This window comes from Haemaphysalis longicornis, unplaced genomic scaffold (genome assembly GCF_048455015.1).
Source record: "Haemaphysalis longicornis isolate Haplotype H1 unplaced genomic scaffold, Haemaphysalis longicornis Haplotype H1 scaffold_9, whole genome shotgun sequence".
NCBI lineage: Eukaryota > Metazoa > Arthropoda > Arachnida > Ixodida > Ixodidae > Haemaphysalis > Haemaphysalis longicornis.
Genome location: NW_027526460.1, coordinates 105,473,445 through 105,490,213, shown reverse-complemented (window position 1 = coordinate 105,490,213; position 16,769 = coordinate 105,473,445). Strand labels below are relative to the sequence as shown.

Genomic DNA, 16,769 nt, shown 5'->3' with positions numbered 1-16,769 from the left:
AGCCGGAGACCCGTTGGCCGTTTCAGAAAATCGAAGAACGTCCTTGTGCCTAACAGACCAACCTGGAGCAGTTGCCGCAGTCGAAGCTGCTCATGAAGTATCTGCTCCGGTTTCCAAAGTGGTACAGGGCCTCCCGGGTGGTGCACACTCGGTAGTCGTCCGGAATGTAGCGGCCGCCGCGCTCCGCCGCCGCCGACGAGGAGCTCGACACGCGCGCAGATTCGGCGCCCCAGCCCACGCCCAAGGTGGGCAGCCACCTGCGACGACGACGACGACCGCGTTTGAACGCTTATTATTCTGCTCTCCCACGCTTTCGTGCTCAGCCAAGAGTAGTTTTAAAGCAAAGCTTTACTACTGTCGTCCAGCGACATCGTGGAGGATGCGAAAGGTGACCTTTTGACCGGAGACACACCCCCAGCGAGAAACCCCCCTAAGCGCATCGCGTGATTCGCCGTGCCCGCTACCAGCACTGCGCACAAGCACACGTTTTCAGTGGTTCTGCGCCGAACGAGCAGCTGTCGCCGACGCCGCTGCGGCCGAGGCAGCCCAGCACCCCAGCAGCAACCCATGCATGCGGCGCTCGGTCGTCTCGAGCAGCGTGAATCGTGTCGCGCCCGGCGAGGATAAATGGTGCGTTCGCCGTGAATGAACGCCGCGTTCGCCCGTCCTCATTCTGTGAGCGTTGCACAGAAACGAGCAACTTCGAGGCATGGTCGGCAATACATCTAAATCAAAAGTTAACCAAGCGCAACCAAGACTCAACCAGGCTAAGCCAAGCTTTTGCTTTGCATATCGAAGGTTAGCTCAGGTAACATTTTAAAACCTTCAGAGAGTGCAACACCGAAAAAACGCGACACGAACAAAGGGAACACAGGACGAGCGCTTTTACTCACGCCTAAAATTCAATCAGAAAAAACGAAGAACAAATACCCTCCCAGTCACCAGACCACGCATGCGTCTCCTGCAGTCAGATGGGAACAACCCCCCCAAAAAATGACAAACAATAATAAAACCCACAAAAACAACCCTTTCTTGTCTTCGTTCGTGTGGCGTTTTTTCAGTGTTGCGCTTTCTGAAGGTTTCAAAATGCAATTGCCCCAACTAGCCCAACTCGCCATTCTGCTGTAGCTGAGCTAAGCGGAAGCCATTTTTTTCTGTTGCTGCGTCATCTACAACAAAAATGTGCACCCTGGTGATAAACGTTTGCAGGGCGCGATTTCAGCTAAGGCAATTAATCCACCCCCTGATAGCCTAGTGCCTACTACGCGTATCCTGATGATGCTATGATGTGTGACGGCTCGCCCACAAAGGCAAATGGTGTGCTGATCAACCAGGTAGCGAAGAAATATACTTTGCAGTCGAACTCTGCACTGAGAACTTTTGAACCTGGGTGTACACCTAGCGAGATGCGTTTTTTTTCCAACTCACACATGCGAGACGTAAAGAAAACGTAATTAATTGCGATGAGCTGTGACGCACACTTTACCAACATTACAGCATGTCCCGGAAAGCGAATGAAGTGCGCTCTTATCCTGAATAGAAAGACCTCACAGGGTTGATGTCTTTACCATACAGTTCAATTGGTTGGTTTCGTCTGCAAATTGGCTTTCGTTGGTTGTTTTTAAATGCAGAGTATTTAAGTAACTCACGATGTCACCCGCGTTGACGTCCGTAGTCCGCACCGTCGTTGTGCCTACTATATAAAAAAAAATACTATCCGGGGCCCCGTACTATCCGGGTCCCCGTACTAAAAAAAAATACTATCCCGACCCTGCGGGCGGCACGCAATATACATGGTGCTCTACCGACTGCGCCACAAAGCCGACACAGAATGGACGCTACAAACGCGCCTTATATCGTTGACTCATTCAAATTACTTCTGACGAGCGCTCTCTCGTCAGCAGTTGCCACAAGTGCAACAACATTAACATAACGCAAACTACTTAACGTCGTCTGCCCCCGGAAATGCTCTGCATTTGATCATGCCCCTCGCGAGGGGGATGTTTCACTGCGTCTTCTCTCGGTCGCGGGACCCATGGCGCCATCTGGCGGAGGCGCGGCACAACTCGTAGCACTTTGAAAAGATGCGGCGCCAGCCAGATGTGTGTGTGCGTGCCGCACTTGTACAAATGGCGAGTGCATTGTCTGTCCACAGAGCAAAGCATTCGTGGAAGTAAGCCGTTGCAGTCAGTCAGTCAGTCAGTCAGTTAGTTAACAACTCCGCAAGCATTTGCGTTTCTTGTTTTTTTCTCATTGCCTCTTCTCATTTATGTTTCCTTTTCTCATTGATATATTGGCATTTCTCATTGGCTTTTCTGATTGGCAATTTGGCTTTGCTGATTCCCTTTTTTTTGGTCAATTGTTCAATAAATAACAAAACTATTTTTCTTGCCGTTACTTTGTGTTTTATTAGGACCCATTGGGCAATGCTAAATGCGCGGCCCCTAAGAATGGTATTCGCCTAAAATATTAAAAGGTCTCGCAATAAAAATTGGAAGACAACCACGAAAATGCCGATTGTATTACCGCACCAGCTTAATTGTTTTTTTTTAAATAAAAATATTCATTTATACACAACGTGGCGGTTTAGCACAGCTGATTGCGCCAGACATCAACAAAGCAGGAGTGGCGCCGCAGACAGCGGCAAAAGTGATTCAAACACAACTATCAATGGATATGCACTGAGATTGTAATGTATGACTTACGCGTATAACCACATCTTGAGCAGTTGCCTGAAATATAATATGGAGAGAGCAAAAAATTAGAACAGATTCCGCCGAGGTTGGTCATATGTATGCGAAACACAGTGTCATTGATTCGCGTAAAGCAGTCTTTCAGTGAATTATACTTAATAATGGTATTAAAGATCTCCCTTTTTTAGATATGGGCACGTAAAATTCAGTTAAGGGCCAAACCAATGTGTGAAGGGCGACGCAGTACGGCATTCTCTTTCTCCCTTTCGAAACACGTCCGGGGCCTCATAAGGTCCCGTCAGACAGTTTCGGGCCTCTTTCCTCCACCTTCCCCATCCCAAAAACCTCATTGCATCGTATCTAATCGGCCAGGAACAGGCATGATGGCTGCAAACCGGTTTCTAAGGGAGTCAGAAAGGCGGGCGGATACATTTCGATCTTCCAACATGTGTTACGTTGTTGAAAGGGGCCATGCAGACAAAATACAATTTTGTTTTATTCGAAAGATTTCGTGTTTTATAGTGCCTCCAGCGCATGCCCGGCAGCAAACGACGCAGTAATCAATGAGAAATTAGTCAATTAAGGTTAAAATTTTGAATCTCCGGTTAAATCGTGTGTTTTTGGGTCCTCAGCAATAGAGAGTTTTAGTATCGCGTTTTAGCTGCGGCGTTAAGGTTAGCGCACCGCAACCGCAAACGGATAGCGCTTCATTACGTGAAGGTTAGCGTGCCCGCTAACGCTATGGGTGCGCTAAAGTGGTGTTTTTCGCTATACTAAAACTCTGTAGTGAAGTCTAAAGTGCGCGTATTCAAACGAACTTCCACTGTGTCATTCAATTCTGCAGCCTTGCTTGCAGTCAGTCCTCCTAAATGGCGCTACCATACTCATCCACGGACCATTGTCCGCCGTTGATTTGCTTTTGACCGTAATTGCACCTGGCTGGTTTTTGATACTGCAGAAAGTAATCATTTCGTAAAAGAAGGGGTACCCTCGATAGACAGGGTCACGTAAGAGAACGTCGCTTACGCCAATAGGCCAGTGCCGTGTAAGATTACTCCAAAGCGGCGGAGTGCTCTGCAGCTAAAACAAGCATAGTGCGCCCCGTAACAACAGCCGTGCGCATCGGTACTTCTATGCTTACGTGTATTTTCGTTTTTCACATTTTACTGCACCTTTGTTACTGCTGTAAAATGAACATGCATTACATTTGAGCGCAAATAGCTCGTTGGGCAATACTATAAACCGTGCCTAATTTGAGTTTGCTGTTGCAGGCATCAGCCAATCGCCCAGCGGGGCACACATGACTTCATAGGTTTTGTTGCGGGAAATGAGCTAGTCGGTCGCATGGCCATTCCATTTGTTCCTAATTATATCGCTTATTTGAGCGAAGTGTCGTTAAAAGTAGTGCCAGTATGATTCTAACGAAGCAGTTTTTCGAATGAACCAAACTTGTGTTTTGTCTGCATGGCCCTTTTGAACGGCGGAACAGTCGTAGCTATTGCCTTGGAGGAGGACATCGACGTTAGCAGCACCGCCTCATTCACGTATGGCAGTCATGCACGTTCCCCCACAAGGCCAGGACATTAGTGCGGCTCACGCTGGCAGTGCCAAATCTGGCAACTTGTCTGCCTTGTTTTGGCCTAACTAAAGAATGACGGGGTGATGAGGTGACGGGATGTTTGACGTTTCAACCTCCCGACCTTAGTAATTGCAGCAGCGAGCTGGCCGCGCGAGGCAGCTTCGAAGGGTTACTAGACTAATGTTCTGCGGTTTCGCTGTGCCCGCATGCTGTCGCCATGAGCCCTGCTGTCATCACTACATTAGCGCGGAAATGGTGGCAACATCAATTGCGTGTTATGAGCCGCAGTGAACACCTAACGGTGTTTTTTTAGAGCTCACTTCGTTCGCCAGTGCCCCCGTCTTGGCGTATATTGAATTTGGACTGGCTTGGCGCATCGTTAAGCTTATGATGGCGCTTCCAACCATTATTTCTTAGTAGAAGTCGAACAAGAGCAACGAAAGTCTTGTCTTGCGACACGCCAAGAATCTAAGTCAATTTAATTAGCAGAAGAAAAATACAGAACGCAACAAAGACGATATTGACGCCCTTGCGCCCACGTCTTCAGCCACTCAGCGATTGACCAATGCTTGTGTTGCGTAGTTTTGCTCTTTCTGCGTTTGTCTCAGATCACATTGCGCCTTCTCCCTCGAAGCTTCTATTGGCCGACTTGCGGCGTCGGTGGTGGAGTACGCCAAAACACCTTGCGGCAAAGCCAACTTCGCCCAGGTGCTTTAATGACGACGACGGCGATGATGGTGATGGCGTTGAGATATTTGGCACATACCCAATCGGGGGGATTGACCAGCGATAACAGATTGTCTGCGCCGCTTTTGAAGCCTATAGATTAAATCATAGATATAAACCCTTCCGGGAATTCCCCTCTCCCGTGCAGCTCTCGCTCTTTCTTAGCAGCTGCCATGGTGCGGGCGCATAATTGTCGAGCTATATCATGCCGCAATAATACCTAGTCAGCGTCGTCTTTCACATCACACTACCCAGCAGTTGCGCTAGCTCTCGTTAGAAAGTTCATCATCTAACGCGGAAGAGCGGGCAGCAATTGAAGAATATAAAGGCTCCCGATTATCGCAGACGAATGGAACATTTTCGTTCGTGCAAAGAAGCTCAGCAACATAAAAGGGTTTCGGTTTGGCCGATCGATGGTTTTGCCTTTTCATTTCTTTCATTGCGTTTTGATTTTGCATGAAGTGTTTTCGTTTTCGCTTTGCGGTCATTGCGTTCCCATTTTCGCCGTTTCCTTAGGTAAAGCTTTGCGTGCACTTCTGTTTCGAGAGGAAAGGGTTATTTTTTTGTATCGGCACTTTGTATTTGCTCTTGTGAACGGTGATATTCTCCGTTATGCATGTATCCTTTGCTTAAAGAACGCTCAAGGTTTTATTTGCATTAAACAATGCTAACATGTGAGCTGCGCTTGTGGTCTTGTAGATTGGAAAGGTCATGGCTATCTACACTTCCTGGTCATGACCCTTGTTGTGACAAATTTTTTTCATGATACCTTATTAACCCCGGAAAATAAAAACGTCTTTCGAAAGCTAGGAACAAAAACAGGCGCGCAAAATAACGCAAAAATGTTTGCTAAAACGGCGTTTTTTGATGTTTTAAGACTACAATATATACAAAAGAGGTTTATCCCGATACCAAATACCGCATAAGCGGTTGTTAACTTTGTTTCTCAAAGTCCTCATGCTACCTGCAGCTGCAATGCAATAAAAATATTCCTATATTATGGGTTTTGCGCAACGCAGTGACACCTGGCTAAAGGGTGGGCCAGAGTGGAGGGCTACCGGTTAATTTTGACCACCTAAGGATCTTTACGGTACGGCGAAAATCCGCGACCTGTTGGCGTTTTCGTTTTCAACCTTCATCAGAAACCGCGATCAAACCAGCGTTCTTGGCCTCAGCAGTATAAAACCTCAGACACGCATCCACCACCTCAGTTAATACAACCCATTTACATATCAGCTAAATATGCGCTAATCTTCAATATTGCAGTGTCGTGGCAATCACGGCTCCCACAGCAGCGCGCTTTCTTACAGTAAATTGCGCAAAGCGTCGGCCGTTTTTTTTAACTGATGTAACATCATCTGTGCAACTATCTACCTCACAGACTGTAGTTTCACTTTGTATATGACCTCCATTTACCGGCTTTGCAATGCTTTACTCCACATGCGAAAAGCAGCATTTGCTGAATATTAAGTAGTGTTGAAAAAGGTGAAACAACTGACCAGGACGATGCATCGAAGATCCAGCTGATGTCGAATGCTCTGATGAGGCTTTCAAGGGGCTGCATCAACCGAAGGTGTAATAAAAAGTAAAGGTTATACATGTTTTGGTAATAAAAATGCGGTATTGAAGGTATACAATCATTGGCTGTCGAAAGCTGTAAAGAAGGCTTTTGTGAAGTGAAGTGAAATTTCAAAAATGCACACCCCATTCGCGCTGTTATGCGTGAGCATTTAATTCTATCATGTAAGGTGGTGAATGTGAGCGTGCCGTGTTGCAGTTGACAAATGTTAACAGCTATACAAAAAATAATTTGGTAAGAAAGTAAGCGATCAATGAAGAGAAAAAAAAACAAAAAAGAATGAACGCTACAAAAGGGTAAATATTGACGTAAGCATAGGAAAAACAAGCGATTAATAACTACAGAAAAAATGAACATGAGGATGCAATCAGCGAAGCGCTTAAAAGAACGATGGCAGGATTTTAGCCTGTAGTCAAAGAGAAAACGTCATTTTTATGCTGCTCATGGTAACAGTTTTACTTGATGACTAGGTTGATCTAGCTCTGTGCGAAAAATTCCGATAATAACGTTTCCTTAGTAGCATGGTATCCTTCTGCGTTATTTCTCAGGCATTTGCAAAGTAATGCGTTGATACTCTGGCTGCACGGTTGTAGTGACTGTTGACTTTCGCTTCCCTACCAGAATTGATGACCGGGCACCGGCAGTGTATCGGCGCATCCTGGGGCATCGAGATTCAGTGTGCAGTTCTTCCACCCTGAGGGAAAAGATGATATACGATGGCTTATAAATTATTCAGTTGGTTTTTGGCCTCATCAAGACAAGCACGCTATGCAGTATTCTATTCCATTTACAAGGTATTTTCATAAAATCATGAAAACATGTACACTACTCAACACCTTTTTTTTCTAAACGGTAGTTCTAAGCCATGTGGTAGTATCTCAAATTGCTACATCAAAGCACTGAGACCTTTCCCAGGGGTGGATTTCCTTACTTAGACATCACAATAGTGCAGTACTTCTGCCTGCAATGCTTTAGGTTAAGGAAGCGTGCATTCCGAAAATGGGAATTCAGGGCATGCTTGTTTTCCTCAGTTTGTGCTTTGATGTATAGAGATAACATAACCTCGTAGTCTGAATCCTATCTTTTCGAATGGGGCTATTTCTGACGCGCCAACTGGCAGGTACTCACTTGAAGTAAACCGATTTCTTCAGCATGTCATCCATCAGCTCAGGATCAACGGCTCCAACAAACTTGCCGACCTATTAGAAAGGCATGCTGTTCAAACCATCATTAAAGCAAGGTCATTATGTCTAGTCAAAAACGTCCATGGAATTGGCTTAAGACAAAACCCAAACTTTTCTTCCAAGTCAATTTCATACGACGATAGCACTGGTCCCTCGCAATTTTCATTTTTCTAACGTACGTTGTCTGCATGGTCATCGGTGCTTGAGGTCAGGATGAAACCACCTTCGTCAAGAAGATAGCAGGCGACGAAGTCCTGCAAAGAAAGTGTTGTGGTATCGGCTAGATAAAAATACACATGTGACGAAGGCTCAGTTTCAGAAACAAGAAAAATAGCGTATAGCTGTTGACGAAAGAACAAGAACAGGTCACGCTCGGCGACTTGCTGACGTAAGAAAACGCCAAGCTGCAGGAAGCTCGGATACAATTGGCTCTACATAACCGAAGTGCACTTCTATAGAAGTGCAGTTCGGTTATGTAGATACTTTCTATAGTTTGATACTTGATTCTATAATTTGATACTTTCTATAGTTCACAGCCACCGTACGATTATATTCGTATTACTCGCTCATTTTCAACTCAATCTTTGCAATGCTTAAACTGAAAAATAAAAAAATGTCATGTTGCACGGTATATATTTTGTACAGGGGTGTTTTTTGCGTGATATTTTTTTTTGTCGAGAAATAATCATGAAAGTTGCGCATGCGACCATTCCATAAAGGACGACAAAATGTTTTTCGGTATCTCATTTCAGAACATTGGGTCGATTCACTCATTTCTGCCTGCATAAAATAAAAACTAAAAGAACACTTGTTTCTTTTTAACCTACCTTTATATTCAAATAATTCATTTAATTTCAAACAGTGCCCTTAGACCAAGATAGAGGACGCTTCCACTATACTATCCTATCTACAGCTGACGTCAGCGGTTCACATTTTTTTTCCAAAATATTTGCGCTACCCCCTGCTAAAAAACTATTGCTCTCACAAAAATTGGGGCAGCCCTAAGCTCACGTAAAAATTTATTTTGTGAGGTGTAGCGGTTGTACGACCTGTTTCCGAGAGTTCTCCCTTTCACGATGCAAGCTATTTTGTTCGAACTACTGTAAAGTTTCGGTGTACGGAAAGAGCTTAAGCCCAGTTTCTCTATACCCACAAAGAAAAACTTCCCCTGAGTGATTAGTTTATGTGTGTACACAATGTATAAATGCTCCAGTGAAACGGAATGGCTATAATTGCGCTCCTTTTAAGCTTATGTTCCGGCTACTTCTGAGAGTCCAAAAGACGGAGTAACCGCTGCGAACATTAAGAATGCGTTTCGAGAAAGAGCAACAACATAGTGCTTTGCTAATATTGCCTTTCCTCGAAACACGTTATGATCAATGAAATAATATAGCATCGAAAAATACTGTTTGCTATATTTTTTTACAGTGTGTATATATTATATTGTTCCACAACCTCAGTTTTTTGTGACCTATTCTTTTATTTCTCGCATTGAAGCTAGAGATAACCAAGCTCCCCTAGAGAGCAGTAAGGGAAGCGGTGATGGGTTCTTTATATTGCTCTTCATGGAAACTGGGTTACCTCTTTGCATAACCTAGCTGTCATAGATAACAACACCAACAGGAAGTATCTCTTTGGGCGAAAACGGAGCCTTCAAAACAATTCACACATTTGTTGTCACTGAACGATGGCGGTGACGTACCTTTAAGTTACAATGTTTGTAGTTCGTGTAGTTATGTGCAAGCGGATTTTTAGCTTCCAAACCGGCGCCGACGCAGCGCTTGCAGTCGCAGTGTACTTTTCTACTTGCTTCTGTCAGTAAGCAGCGCTTCTGAAAAGGGAAACTAATTTTCCCTATTTAATTAGGTTTGTCTATGCCAACTCTAGGGTATAAGCGAAACAGTGGTTCTGCATGAGTACAAACCATGGCGGGCGCTTATTCCTTTAGGCAGCTTTTTACTTTAAGGGGCCATGAAGAAAAAATGCAAGCTTGGTTCATTCAAAAGATCGCCTGGTCACAATCACGTTGACACCACTTTTAACGTAAACTTCGCTTGTATAAGGTGTATAATTAGGAAAGAAGGAAATTGCCACGCGACCCACTAGTTTATTTCCCGCGACAGAACTTATGATGTCATACCAGCCAGCTCTGCGATTGGTGGAGGCCGGAAAAAGCAAACGCAAATTAGGCAGAACTTATAAACTTGCAGAACGAGCTGTTTGCGCTTAATATTAGGGCACATTCTTTTTACATAAGCACGTATGTTGGGACAAACAGCGGAAGTTACGAAAGCACGCGTAAACATAAAAGTACCGATGCGAACTGATGTTGGTACTGCGCACACTATGCGCCGTTTAGATGCACAGCACGGCGGGGCTTCGGGATTGTCTCAGATAACACTGGCCGATTGACGCAAGCGACGGTGTATTACGTGAACACATTTGTCGAGCGATGTTTCACGAAACGAATATTTTCTCAGCGAACAAAACAAGCAAGGTTTAAATACGGTCACAAACAAACCAAAGACAGAAAAAGGCTTGCCGCGGTGTGGTGGCGCCATCTAGGTTGACTAACCGTAAGCAAGTCTCCGCACCGTACCAAGTTTAGCCGAAAGACCTGTTGTGATGATGTCATCGTAAACATCGTTTAAACGCACTTTTTGGCGTGATAATCAAAATTTTAGCTTGAATTGTTTAATTTCGCAGTGAATAAAATATTGTTTGCTTCCGAACAAGCACTGGAGGCACTATAGAACACGAAATCTTTCGAATAAAACAAGCTTTTATTTTCTCTTCATGGCCCCTTTAACAAGCAGTATGACGATCTGTCAGCCATTATTCCTAGCACTACGGGAATCAGATCAGCCGCAATCTGGGTAGCAAGCATACCAGATGTAGGTATTATTTTATGCCAGAGGGTTCGGCGTATATGTACCAATAAGGTCGTACGTGATTTGAACTTTTGAAAAATAGGAATCGCGACTCTGCGTTGACGACCGTGATGGCGTCTTACCTCGTCGGCGCAACGGAGGTGCTCGCCCGAACTTCCGTTGGCAGACATTGTCATGAGGGAGGCATGAATGACACGCTCCTCCACGATGAGACCCACGACTGAAACCGATTAAGGAACCGTTATCTTTCATGAGTTCATACCGTGTTCAACTAAATCTTATCTTGCACCGCAAAATTCGACTCAGTGTTTGACCACAACAAAGGACATGGCCCCTAGAGGTACGGTATATGCCATAAAGATGGTTTGCTATAAATGAATATCTATTAAAAAGGTGTAAAATATGGTCTAAATACTCTGAATCAAGAAGAAAGAGGTAAATTCTGTTCAAGGATCGTCGAAGCTGCATTATCACCACGGGAAAGACCTTTACCATCCGCTTTGTCAGCGTGACTTAGCCTGACTTAACCCAAATGCTGACTTAGTTCGTTATTTCTGTTAAACCATGCGGACCTGGACTAGGAAAGTTAAAATCAGCGTTATGCAAGTGAAAAAATTGCATAATCTTGTGGATCAGAATAATAATGTATTTAAAGGTAATCGAACCGTTTCCCGCAGTTTCTTTAAAAACGTATTGCGATGCAACTGCAAACTATAATCTTGCGTGATATATACAGGTTCGCGAGTTCTTTCGTGCATTCCCCGTTGATATCAACTTCGTCGGCAACACTTAGATTCTGCGTTTTTGGAGCGAGTTTTTTTAGCCTCCCCACACTTCTGCAGGCTTTAGACATTTCCAGGGCTGAATGGCGTCCTTCTCACCTGCTGGTCTCAGCTCTGACTTCTTTACGTAGATGTCGACCGCCTTGGCTGCCATTATAACGCTCTCTCTTGTAGCGTTGGGGCCCCACGTATCTATAAAAGTACCAAGGGCATACTTTGTCTCTGCCCAAAACCCATCCTACCAGAAAGTGTGAGCTATCTTTGCAATAGAGTGTTGTTACAAATCATTCTTGACTATACAAAAAAAACAAGTTCTTAAAAGCACCGAAACACGTTGAAAGTGGCTGGCGTACTGTTCTTATTGTTTACAATAAGTCTCAGGGGAAGTTCGACCCAGAAGTTCTGGCGCCCAACATCATAGCTCCCAGCTGGAAGCACAAGCGCGTTCGCCATAACACCAGATATTTCATCGATGCCGCCACAGCCAACTCTTAAAACTGGGTCAATATTGCGCCCAAAAAGCTGAATAATGTACACCCGCCCAGTTTTTTACCAATATCACGGGAGCGTCGACCATTCCGTCGATCAGCGCCGTATGATGGAGCGATACGACAAACTCGGCGAGAGTAACCGGATGCGCATTAAGCAAAGGCCGCTGCTATCGTCTTCTGCTGGGCTGTTCCAAGAGCACACAACCACCCCCGATTTTTGTTTTCGCTTATCACACTGCCTGCCCTCCGACCCGCCGTTAAAGGCCGATCCACACGGCGGACCAAAACGATTATTTTGACCGCGGTCCGCGCATCACGTGACAGGACGTCACCAGTTCGCGCGGGCCGCCGTTGGTCCGGGCAGGACCGCGGCCCTCGCGGGCCAAATATTCGCCGAGGGTTTACCGTCCGCGGTCTCGACGGCGGACCGCGACATCAATCAGCGTGGTCTGACAGCTCCCGCGCCGCGTGGGCGGAGCCGGGTCCAGTTGCGCCAATAGAGAATGGCGCAGGCAGCGCGGCTGTTTCGAAGCGCTCGAAGGAGCCTGTCAATCACCCCCGCTGGGATAGGCGGCGGGCTATCGCGACGCATACTTCATCCGCGCTTTTACTAGCGAGTCCTACGACTCTTACTAGTGCAATGCTAGCCGTCATTATCACTTTGTTTCACGCATGTGGACCTCAATTTGCGGGAAGCGTTCGGTTCCAGCGAGCGGTGACGAGCCGTATGCAGCCCGCATCACCCCGCCGTCGCCGCTCGTAGTGTCGCCTTCGTGCGAACGACGCCGGCGGCTGCGTGAGCGCGCCCGCCCGGCTGGCACGCGGGTGGCTGTTACTGTGGGGATGAAACGTTTCGTGCAGGCTTGTGCGTTACAACATGTTGTCGCGGCCAAACGGCGCCTGTGTTCAACCTTCCAGCTTGCGTGTTCAGACGGTCGGCCATTCCCGGTCCGCTCAGCCGGCCCGCCGTGTGGATGCGCTCTGCTCTGGATTCCGCACGCCACAACTTGGTTCCGCAGTCCCAGCTCTTTTCGACACATCCACTTTTTAACCCAGCACGACCTTTTCGGCGCAAGGTAGTCTTCTTCATCAACGTACAAAGCTAACGCCATAGCGGCCAAACGACGCTTGCGCTCTGTTTACATTTCGACTGCTCCAAAATGCGCGCGGAACCGCGAAACCAAGCGCAAAATACACATAAAACATGTACGGAGCGGGCGCGAGCCGTTCGTATGGGTTCGCGAGTTCGTCTGGTTGGAAGCACTGTGGTGGAGAGTGTTTCTGGGTTGGACCGCTCTGTCGTCTGCTACGGCGGTCCGCCGTGTGGATGCTCTCGGCGCTGCATCGGACCGCGGCGGGCCGTGACGCGGCATCACGTGACCGATCGGACCGCGGACTCGGTCCGTCGTGTGGATCGGCCTTAAAGGGGCGAAGAGGGCAAGTGAAAGCGAGTGGTAACAGCAGTATGGGGTGACTGTCGGCTCTTGGAACAGCCTAGCAGACGACGGCAGCAGCGGCCTTCGCTTAGTGCGCATGCGGTTACTCTCGCCGAGTTTGTCGTATCACCCCATCATACGGCGCTGATCGACAGAACGGTCGACGCTCCCGTGATATTGGTAAAAAATTGGGCGGGTGTACGTCCCTGCGATTTATAATGGATCGCTGCAAATGCAGGGAAACGTACTCAATAATTTCAAATGCCGTGTACGCTTAGTGGGCCTGTTTATTTTTAGTGCAACGGAATCATAATTATTTTCTCCTCGATTGAAAAAAAATTACAATTTCAATTTCACAATCAACAGCTGGGTTACTTCCAGATTTTGGACGCATTCTCACGCGAAAGATTTCCTTCAAACCGAGCTTTTGCTTACGTTTCACGTCGCTAATGAGGAAAACGAAGTCTTCGGCGTACAACGCCCTCCTAAAGTACGATGCCTTCTGGGGATTTGCCTCCTGCTCCAGGTACCCCGCAATCCTGCAAACCCATGTATTTATGTGGGTAGCAAAACAAACTCGTCACCAATATCATTAGGCACGGTGAAGAAGAACATTGCTTAAAACGTGCGTGCATTTAATATATTCTGTCACCGGGATACCATTAACGTTGACCCGAGAAGCTGGGTCCGCTTACGTTTCTGGGTGGTAGCGAATTAGTCCGCCCTCGGTTCCTACGAATGTTCCCAGTATGCCATCTCTGCAGTAATAACGAAAAAATGACGCGGTTACAAGAAACAACAAAGTTTATTTGCAAGCAAAATTTCTCAAGTGTTTGTGCAGGTAGCAAGACTGGAGATGAGTCTGCAACCTCAGTTTAATGGCAATACATTTTTGGTATCAAATACAAACATTCGTTTATAGTTTATTGACCTTAATCACTAACAATCACAATGCTGTGCAGGTTAAGTGAAACATGACGGAAACTTGTGGTTTAGCAGTAGCAGCGGCACAAAAAAGTAACACCGGGTGAAAGTAGTGGGCCCGATTGTATACCATGCCGCCTAGTTGAAGTTTGTAAATAAAAGACACCAAATATAAAAGAAGACGATCAATGAACCTGAAACAACACAGCAAGGGGCAGCCCACTGTCAGAGCGAAACAGAAACAAAAACAAGGAGGGTAGTTGCGCCAACGCCCAGTGTCGGCTAATTCATGTGTACTTGTGGTCTGTTCCAGCTGTCAAAGTTTCATGTGCCTTACGGTAACGATCCGTAGCGTCGGCTTTAAACCAAATACTTCAACTAGCATCATACGCAACGATAACACACTCCAGTATATTGTCCCTACCCTTTTAAGTCAACAACCCGATACATTGGTTTCAACCAGGATGTTATCTTTTCTCATTCGTCCTCGCGGTCAACGGCTGACGCACGTCAAGTAGCGCGAACACTGGCATTCCAAAGAGCAGATTCTTACGTGCGACACCTTTTAAATCGCTCGTTTCGTCTTCTCCCGAGGTTGATTCTATTGATTATTGATGTAAATGTCGAAACTTCTTTATAACGACCATTTCATGTACGAGTAACAAAGACACACCTTTCATCAGCGAATGCGTCACTTGTCCAGTTGCTAACAACAGCCCTTGTGTTCTCGATGTCCCAGAGTAGTCGCTGCATGAGTAGAGGATCACCTGTGGAAAGGAAATTGCGTTTGGCAGAGCGAAGTTGAAAAAAAAACTCTCTAGATTGTCGAAAGATCACGGCATCTTCAAATCTGAAGCCCACAGGGCTCTGAAGATAGACCGAAACGATAACAAATTCTCTGTTTACTGAGACTGTTCTCTCAGCAGTTCCAGTTTCTGTTCGACGTACTTCTCTGCACGTTTAACTTCCCAATGTCATTACTTTCAATTGTGGTTCTAAAAACACGCTTATGGCGTTTGTCTTGACATTGTGCAAGTGCTGGCCACCCTTCATTTGGTATGTTCCAACCCCGGGCGCTTGATGCAAAGGATGTTCTTTTTATTGAGCGGCCGTGCTCCAACATCCAGCTTCTTTTTATCCTCTGGGCTTCCGCTCGCACAAGAACGTACACCGCCTCAGCAGCCAAACACCTGGTCACGCTGTGTCTTTCTGTCAACACAGCTGTTTCGACCTCGCATCATCAGCCTCGGCGTTGTCCCGATATTTTGAATAAAATTTGCTTAAAAGCTGTGTTACAGTGAAAACAGTGATATGGTGATCCAAAGAACAGATTACATTAATGTAAAGCGATATTGCATCTGCAATCGGGGGTTGTCTGGTGCCCGTTACTGCCCGTTCAGGCGTCCCCAAAATAGAACGCCGCCAATTAAAGGTGTCCCAGCGGCCAAAATAATTTCTTTTATTTAAAACTTCTTCCCTTCTCTCTCCCCCCCCCCCCCCTGCCCTCCGGCCTATAAGAAAGTTTCCAAGCCAGGATTATGGCGGCTTTACAACCCATGCAACCGTATCTGCATGTTCTGGATTTTTGGTGAAACGGCCGTAGACGGAACAGCTTTTCCTTATTTATCTCCTCGTGCTGAGCTTGCTATCACACATTCTAATAGTTTTGCTATACATATTGTTGCAAATGCACAAAACTACCTCGTTTTAATTTTTAAAGCTAATTTCAGGTAAATTGTAATCCTAGGTCCTATCGGCAAGCAGCTGCTTATTTTTTACTCGGTGTTATCTGTTGCGTTTACAATTGCAGCTATCGCAATACTGCTAGCAATGAAGTTCAGTTTTGCCTTGCGAGCATTATATGGGGACCATGACTATAAACCTATTTATTCCCGAAGAAAACTCAGCAGAACATCTCTCAGACGTACTCCAGATTGTAGACGGTATAGCTACGAGTCTTTGTGAAGTAGTTATCGTATTATCGGAAGCAAGCAGTAAGCCCCCCTCAGCAGTATCAGAGACAAGGGCATGGCGAAACTCAGTTGAAATGTGTCGCACAATGCCCATTAATTTCCGCCCTTCCCCCCATTCATCATATCAGTATCTTCCATTCCCATTTTTCTTCATTCATGGAGAGCATCCTATCACTAAACGAAAGCCTTGCAAATAAAATCTTTTTACGTGGTTTTCCCAAATTCCTCGCACATTTTGCACCTTTGGCAGTAGGTACTGCTTTTTTGAGTAGTCCGTGTATAGAAGTAAATCCTGGCCGACTCACACTGACGATGGTCTGCCCGGTACGCTTCCAGGACTTGGCTGATGTTACCCGTCAGACCCTTGGGGCGCGGAACATTCTTGCAGTAGCGCCTGGAATGAGATAAATGAAGCAGAGAAACCAACTCAGCTGGAACGTTAGTTTGCGGAAGAACCTGAGCAGTGAATCTGCATCCGTGTGAGAGTTCCTTGATGTTGAAGGGGAGGGCA

The 16,769-nt window shown here is 46.1% G+C and overlaps 1 protein-coding gene across 1 annotated transcript in view; it reads right to left on the bottom strand.

Annotated features, from left to right (window-relative positions):
• The window catches only part of LOC144153087 (voltage-dependent calcium channel subunit alpha-2/delta-1-like), a 219,802-nt gene that overhangs the window by 11,204 nt on the left and 191,829 nt on the right, over nt 1-16,769 (bottom strand). The window contains exons 24-35 of the mRNA XM_077684738.1: nt 16,564-16,652; nt 14,959-15,052; nt 14,057-14,119; nt 13,797-13,900; nt 11,534-11,626; nt 10,775-10,872; nt 7,941-8,015; nt 7,706-7,776; nt 7,196-7,271; nt 6,498-6,556; nt 2,706-2,732; nt 63-257 (exon numbers count right to left, since the gene is read on the bottom strand). Of these exons, the coding sequence (XP_077540864.1) occupies nt 63-257; nt 2,706-2,732; nt 6,498-6,556; nt 7,196-7,271; nt 7,706-7,776; nt 7,941-8,015; nt 10,775-10,872; nt 11,534-11,626; nt 13,797-13,900; nt 14,057-14,119; nt 14,959-15,052; nt 16,564-16,652 (1,044 nt within the window). The remainder of the gene's footprint in view (nt 1-62; nt 258-2,705; nt 2,733-6,497; nt 6,557-7,195; nt 7,272-7,705; nt 7,777-7,940; nt 8,016-10,774; nt 10,873-11,533; nt 11,627-13,796; nt 13,901-14,056; nt 14,120-14,958; nt 15,053-16,563; nt 16,653-16,769) is intronic.